The following is a 7,689-nucleotide window of genomic DNA, read 5'->3' on the forward strand; positions in this document are numbered from 1 at the left end:
GCTTTTGCTACTGGGGGAAGGGTTCTTAACATGTTCCCCAGCGTCCTGTTAAAGCGTTCTGTGACACCATTACCCATTGGGTGGTAAGGTGTGGTGTGAGACTTCCGCACCCCTGCCATCTCCAAAAGTTCCTTCAGGAGCTTGCTCTCAAAGTTGGCCCCTTGATCCGAGTGGATCCTCTTGGGAAAGCCATAAACACAGAAGAAGTCATCCCACAATCGGCGGGCAACATGTTTCGCAGATTGACTTCGACAGGGGAAGGCATGTGCCATTTTAGAGAAATGGTCGGTGATGACCAAGACATCAACTGTTTTCTTGTCACTCAGTTCAGCGGTCCAAAAGTCAATGCACACCAGTTCCATTGGTTCAGATGTCTGAATGCTTTCAAGGGGTGCACGGCCTTCAGGTTCGAGGGTCTTACCAACAACACATCTCTCACATCGACGTACATGGTTAATTATGTCTCTTTCCATGCCAATCCAGAAAAACCTCTCCCTGGCGAGAGAAAGGGTTCGTGCACGGCCCTGATGACCAGCATTGTCGTGGAGGCCAAGGAGAATCTGAGACTTAAGGCCATCTGGCACAATGAACTGGAAAAGCTTCTTGTTCAGCCGGTGGTCTTTTTTTAACCTGTACAGAATCCCATTCTGTATTTTTAGCTTTTTCCAGTGTCTGAGGAGCTTACTGACACTATCCGGTTCAGATGCGGCCTCGCGTCTGGTAGCTTTCCTTTTCCGTTGCACATAGAAGAGGACCCTGCTTATTGTTCGGTCTTGCTCCTGGAGACTCAAAAGCTGGCTCTGGGGAATAGCAGTGGAAGGATCTTCCTCAGGCAGCTGTGGTAGTGGTAGATTAGCACCGAGCAGACCACAACCAGCATGAGCGCTCAGCGCAGCTGACACCTCATCTGAGCTGATGGAACTTCCCATAGGATGAAGATCAGGATCAGCACCAGGGTCCTGTGTCTTTGACCTTGTGCCTTGGACAATCTGACAGTTGTTTGTCAGCCGAAAAGCATCTTGCACTGTACCCCTGACAACGCCATTTACCTCATCCAATAGTGCGATATAGGGCTCTTTCAGCAAGCGGTAACCAACACATGACTGGACAAATGGTTCACGGCTCAGAGCATCTGCCACAATATTTTTAACTCCTGGAACATACTTAAGATCAAAGTTGTACGCTGCCAGCTTGGCCACCCATCTTTGTTCACATGCATCCAAGCGTGGTTTTGTTAGAATGTAGGACAAGGGATTGTTATCTGTCCAGGCGGTGAAGTGTTTCCCCTTCAACCAATGACCAAACTTGTCACATACGGCCCATTTCAGCGCCAAAAATTCCAGCCTGTGTGCTGGATAGTTCATTTGAGACCGGGTCAGCGTCTTGCTGGCAAAGGCGACAGGCCGCGCAACTGTCTCACCAGGTGACACTTGTGACAAGACAGCTCCAATGCCATCAAAAGAAGCATCAACAGCAAGGATGAAAGGCTCGTCAAAGTTAGGGTGAGCCAATGTGACGCCATGAGTAAGTTCATTTTTCAGGGTTTGGAAGGATTCCTGACATGCAGCTGTCCAGTCACTTGGTGTAAGGGCTAGTGGAGCAGAGAATTTCTTCTTGGCCTTCCTGCCTTTCTTGGCCTGTGATTGAACTTGCCGCCCAGAAATGAGCCTGAACAGAGGTTTGGCTTTTGCAGAGCAGTCAGCGATGAAATGCTGATAGTAAAAGACCATGCCCAGAAAAGACCTGATCTTTTTCCAGGATGGTGTGACACCATCACTCTCCATCAACTCTGTTTCTCCTACATCAGCAATGACTTTCACCTTGTCAGAGTCCGTCCTAACCCCATCTGCACAGATGACATGTCCCAGAAACTTAACTGAGCTCTTCAGAAGATGACATTTCTTTGGGGCCAGCTTAAGATTGTGATTTTTCAGACGTGAAAACACCATCTCCAGACGCTCAAGAGCAAGCTGCTCGTTGGGGGCGAAAACCAACAAGTCGTCCAGGTAACAGAGTAAGCTGCTGAAGTTTTCGTCTCCGAAGATTGATAACATCATCCGCATGAAGGTTGCGGGACTGTTACACAGACCTTGGGGCATCCTATTATACTCATGGAGGCCAAAGGGTGAAGAAAACGCTGTGTACTTCTTGTGTGCCTCATGAAGTGGTACATTGTAAAATCCAGAAGTCAAGTCCATGGTGGAAAAGAAAACATTCCCTCCAAGTGCAGCAAGGGCATCTGCTTGGTGAGGCAGTGGGTGTGCATCTTTCACAGTCTTTGCATTGAGCCATCTGAAGTCAGTACAGATGCGCAGACTGCCATCTTTCTTCCACACCAAGACCAGTGGGGATGCATACTCGCTGTGCGACTTCCGGATTATGCCCTTTTCCTCCATTTCGTTGAGTGCTGTTCTCAGCTTCTCATACTGGCCTGGTGGTACTCGGCGGTAAGGTAGGCGAAATGGTCTCTCGTCCACGAGGTGTATTTTGTGGACAAAGTCCGTAGCCTCCCCACAGTCCATTTTGTCCCTTGAAAAAACTGACTCGTACTTCTCAACAAGCTGCAAAAGTCTATCTTTCCACTGGTCAGACACCTCACAGCCATCCAAGTCTAAGTCCTGTAGTCCCAACTTGTTTAAAGAATCCTTTCTCTGCTCAGGGGACTTAGTTGTCGCAGAGCCCTGTGTGACCCCATGGTTATTGACAGAAACTTTCTCAGGTGAAGACAGCTCCTCTACTGCGACACACGGGAAGACATCTGCAATCTTGCAGTTTCTCCTTAGAGTCACTGCCCTGCTGCTAGGGTTGATGAGTTTAAGAGGAACCCACCTGTCACCCCACAGAGGTGTGACAACACGGCCAACCATCACATTTCTGGGCCTGGATCTTGATTGAGTCGGTTCAACAATCACTGTGCTCCCTACTGATAAAGGTGCAGATGCGGGCAGCTTGCCCCAGACAAGGTGTTCACGAAGGGGTTCAAGTGTAACACTCTGCCTCAACTTTACGGTGCCGATCTTGTCAGGCATGGGCCCTCCCCGCCATTTCTCAGTGTTGGAGAGCAGGGACAAGAACTGGCCACATTCATCATCTGCAATGTCAACTGGTGCAGCCAGAAGTCTCCAATAGTCCTCAGACGTTTTCATCAAGTGTATGAGCAGCTTGATAGCATTGCTACCAACAATCATGTCATCCGCTTGTCCAGGTATGACCAGTGTTGGGATAAGCAACTTGAAACCATAGATAACCACCTCCAAATCATAGACGGCTGTAGGGTAGACATGGTGTCCTCCAGCACCAACAACAACAATGTCATCAGCAGGACTACTCTTCAAATCAGGGCATTGTAGCAAGAGGCGTGACGCAGCAGCTTCACTTAGAGAGCATGACATAGAGCCACTATCAATCATGGCTTTCAGTTGAACACCACCTGCGGCATGAACATCGGTGTAGAACAAGCTGTCAGATTTCTGAAGTCTGTGTGTCAATTGAAAAATAACAGTCTTTCCAGACGGTGCAAAGGAAGAAAGAGATTCATACAAAGATTCCAAGTCATCACTGTTACAGCTGGGAGGGTCACTATCATAATCCACACTATCCTCCCCAAAGTGCAGATCCATTAGTTTTCCGGCTGCTGATGAGTGGTTGACGACGTCCGGCCAGGACAAGCAAGCCTAGAGTGGTTCGGTGAGTGGCACTGGAAACAGAGCTTATGGTCGCGACAGTGGGTGAAGGTGGAGTGAGCAGCATCATGACAAACAGAACAAGGCATTTCATGTAACCCTTCAATTCTAGGCCGCCGTGGGCCAGACTGTCTGGCTGGACCCGAGTGAACAGGTCTCTGCAGAAACACCTTCTCCAGCATGCTAATAAGGCGTTCCAGGGTAGCAGAGTCTGTGGCCAGCGACTGTGGTGAGCCCTGCCCTCCAGTAGCTGCTGGAGCGGCTGTGTGCTGTGTGTTCATTGTAACCCTCTCCTTAGTTGCCTTGTTCACTGTGGAGGTCATACCTGAATGATACTCATACAAAATGTCCTGAACTTCATTAGCAGTCCACTTGTCCATTGTCTTCGAACGAAAGGTCATAGAAAGTTCAGGAGAGGGACAGTTCCTTATGAACATGCGTGTCACCTCAGTACCAGGACAGTCAAGCGATTTGCCCTGCTCTTTCAGACGTTCAATGGCAAGGTCAACGGCACGGTGCAGCCTGAGCCAGTAGTCAAATGCACCCTCACCTATCTCAGGCAGAGTGGTATAAAAGTCCGCTAATGGGAGTGGTGAGCATGGGGCAGAGTCAAAGTGCCTTCGAAGGAGACCATAGATAGCCTCAGGGTCACGGGTGAGGTCTATGTCACTGTTCCTGGTACCAAACTTGACAACATCTCTGGCTTTGCCTCTAAGATGAATAAGGATCTCCTCGGCTTGTTCCTCAGATCTCAGGTTACCTCTCTTAATAAAAGCCCTCATGAGGTCCTCCCACTCTCTCACGGAAATAGGGTCAGAGCTGTCCCCTCTGAAGCATGGGGGATCTTTCAGCTTTCTGTGGGACACAAGCTGCACATGAGAGGCATCAAGCATGTTTGAAGTTGACATGTCATTTTTGGATGGTGGGGTGGGAGCATTGGTTAAAGGGGTACTAACAGATGGGCTAAGTTGGGTCATAATGTTCTGTAATACCTTCTGGCTAACCTGCTGGATCACATCTCCCATCTGACTGACAATCTCAGTAGCAAGGGCATCAGGGCTAGGAATAGTAGAGCTGGCGTTTTGAGACTCATGTGTAATGCCTACAGGGCGACTAAGGGGAAACGCTACATCCCTATTGATGGAAGGGAACTCTGGTGTACCCCGACTATCCCCCGCAACATTACCATGCCCCCGAACAGGAGTTTCAAACTGCAAGAACATCGGAGAACTCAACAATCCCCTTCCCCTACCCCTGCCAAAGCTACGGGGTGTGCTAATATCCTCCCGACCAATATTCATCATGAAAAATATATATATACAATATCAGTAATAAAAATAAAACACTCAAAATGCAAAAAAAAAAAAAAGTTAAGTACAGACGAGTAACGAAAGAAACTTAATCTATGTGCATTCAGCTCAACACAGTCCAAGTTACTTGTCCACCTGTTTACACACTGAAGATCAGCAGCAGCAGAAACAATCCCCGGATCGGCGCTGAAGAAACCACCATCCAGCAAGAGAATCGACGGGTCACGGCACCAATGTGACGTTCTCTATCTTGGTCCGCTGCTTTTAGCATGAACTTCACTCGAGTCAGGTTTATATGGAGCAGTTGGACTTTATTCTGCAAAACTGCAAATATTGCAGAGCACACAACAACAGGTATTAATCTCCGCTCGAACTACAGCGGGAGCGTTTGTTTTCTGTCTGACGTGATCGTATAGTGGTAAATCAATGACAACTGAATAACATACCTGCAAATATTGCAGAGCACACAACAACAGGTATTAATCTCCGCTCGAACTAAAAAAAGAGAGTTTCATATTAATACATAAGTGTTACATACACTACATTCAACCATTAGCAACTAGCTAAACACTACTCGAACAGAGCGACAACCTACCTACAGCGGGAGCGTTTGTTTTCTGTGACATAAACGAAGTGCGCCACACTTAATACATCACAAACTTCCGCTGTGGGTTTTCAAAATAAAACCAATACAATAAAACTGTGATGCAGTCCCAAGTTGAACAGAATTTAACATAACCACTAGTGAATTATTTACACCGTTACACCTGCAGCAGCCAATGTAAGGAGAGCTTAACTAAATAAATAGACTAATGGATACTGAACTAATTTACAGTCATATTTCTGACTCCTTACCCGCAACGTAAATTGCCAGTGGGTGCAAACAATTTGTACAAATAATTTCCATTGTACAAGTTGGATAAAGGAACAAGCTGTCTCTGAGTTGTGCTGGATTGCATCGTACGTCTACATTTGATTAACAGCATTTAGACAACAGGAGCTTGTGAAAAATAAGATCACACCCGTCAACGTTAATTTGCATTCGTACACGAAAGACAGAAAGAGGAGAAATACCTCCTAACAGATGAATTATACTTCATGCACGGACCTTCCTCTCAGTTTCGCCGCTTACTGCTCAAAGCTAATTCAAGGATGTTTTAAAGCAGCTTTGCAACATATGCGGTATACAGTACAGTATATACACATAGCCGCCACATTCTAATCACGCTTCCATGGCGGTAAACGGCAGTTGGTGAAGGTTTTCGACGTTGGACGTTTTAAGATCAGTGGTTTTACCTCTTTGGATCAATAGCAATTTTCCCAGAGTGTTTTCAAAGTAAAATATAAGAGACGATATAGAGCTAGTTAGCGCTCGTCCTCACATCAATAGAAAGCACTGACTCACTGAAACTCTAAAGAACACAGCGATTCGACCTTCTCTCTTTCACTTCCCACTGATCTACTTACTTTTTTTTCCCTTTTTCCCCTCTTAAATCACTTTTCTTGTCCATTCAGCTGGGTATTAATTATGTCTGCTGTTGTAAATTCAGTCTATTCACCACAGGATCAGGGCTTAGAGGAACAGTCACACTCTCAAGGCCCTTCAGTTGAGACTTCAGCAAACTGAAGAATGAGTCTTCGACGTATTTCACTTCCATTTTAATGAGTTGGCCAGAGAAGATGCTGCTAGATATCCCAGCTCTTCCCCGTCTCGCCTACTCCTCTCTGTCCTCCATCCGTCTGTTTGTCCTTCTCGGTCACACACTTTGGTTAAATTTCCACCATTAAAACCTTATTTTATCCTTGTTAATCCCTCTCGCACATGTCCAGCGTAGACTGTAAAATGGAATTGAACAGATCTATTCACAGACTCTCTTCTCTTCTCCCATGCTGCTCCTTTCAGGACCTCTGAAAGAGCCGAATTAGCTCTCCCCTGTAGCAGCAATGAATCTGGCTCTTGTCCCTTTCAGTCTCCCTTTCTACCGTCAAATAACCCACTTTGCTGCTCAGCACTGATATGATTACGCTCCTTTTCAGCTGGATTTAACACTGAAGTCAGGGTACGCTGCTCTGGTAAGACTTTAAAAGGAATTCTGGGAACACGGACAGTCACTGTTTCCTGTTCAACTCGCACAAAAAGAGCGTATGAACAAGTACAATCCAGGACAGAATTAAAAATGACAAGCGCAGGAGCTAAGCAGTAAAGAGAAATAGACATAAAGTTGAGAATTTACGTGACGGGAAAGATGAGTCAGAGGTAGAGTTGGTGGAGTTTAGCTTCACTATTTTTACAGTTGCAGTTTTTCCCTCTAGAATAAAGTTTTAATGCCGCTTTAGGCGACTTTCACGTGTATATTTCTATACGAGAACAGTATAGAAACTTTCTGAGGAGGCGAAACGGAGATTGCCAGAGGGAGAGAGACAGAGATATAGATCAGAAAACAGTGGCCCTTTGTAACTCTGCCAAATTACAAGATGTTGCTTAAGTTTCTTTTACACAATACAAACCAAAGGAGAGAAAAAACAGTTATGCAATTGAAAACAGTTTTCAGCATATTTTTATTTTTAATGACCTTAAAAGTGTCCTTTGGCTGTTTTCCTCTTGAATATGTATTTTTCAGCGTCTGGAGTTTCTGTCGCTGTCTGCTGCAGCGGAGTGTCTCACTCTACAACCCTGTCTCCTGCAAGTTTTGCAC

The 7,689-nt window shown here is 46.2% G+C and overlaps 1 protein-coding gene across 1 annotated transcript; it reads right to left on the reverse strand.

Annotated features, from left to right (window-relative positions):
• Positions 1-2,814: 2,814 nt before the first annotated feature.
• Positions 2,815-4,576, reverse strand: LOC117773124. The gene is made up of 3 exons (XM_034604822.1): positions 3,960-4,576; positions 3,009-3,666; positions 2,815-2,829 (listed from the first exon to the last, which is right to left on the reverse strand). Exons 1-3 carry the CDS (start codon positions 4,574-4,576, stop codon positions 2,815-2,817), a joined length of 1,290 nt encoding a protein of 429 aa, XP_034460713.1.
• Between the last annotated feature and the right edge of the window lie 3,113 nt (positions 4,577-7,689).

This window comes from Hippoglossus hippoglossus, chromosome 13, assembly GCF_009819705.1.
Source record: "Hippoglossus hippoglossus isolate fHipHip1 chromosome 13, fHipHip1.pri, whole genome shotgun sequence".
NCBI classification, from domain to species: domain Eukaryota; kingdom Metazoa; phylum Chordata; class Actinopteri; order Pleuronectiformes; family Pleuronectidae; genus Hippoglossus; species Hippoglossus hippoglossus.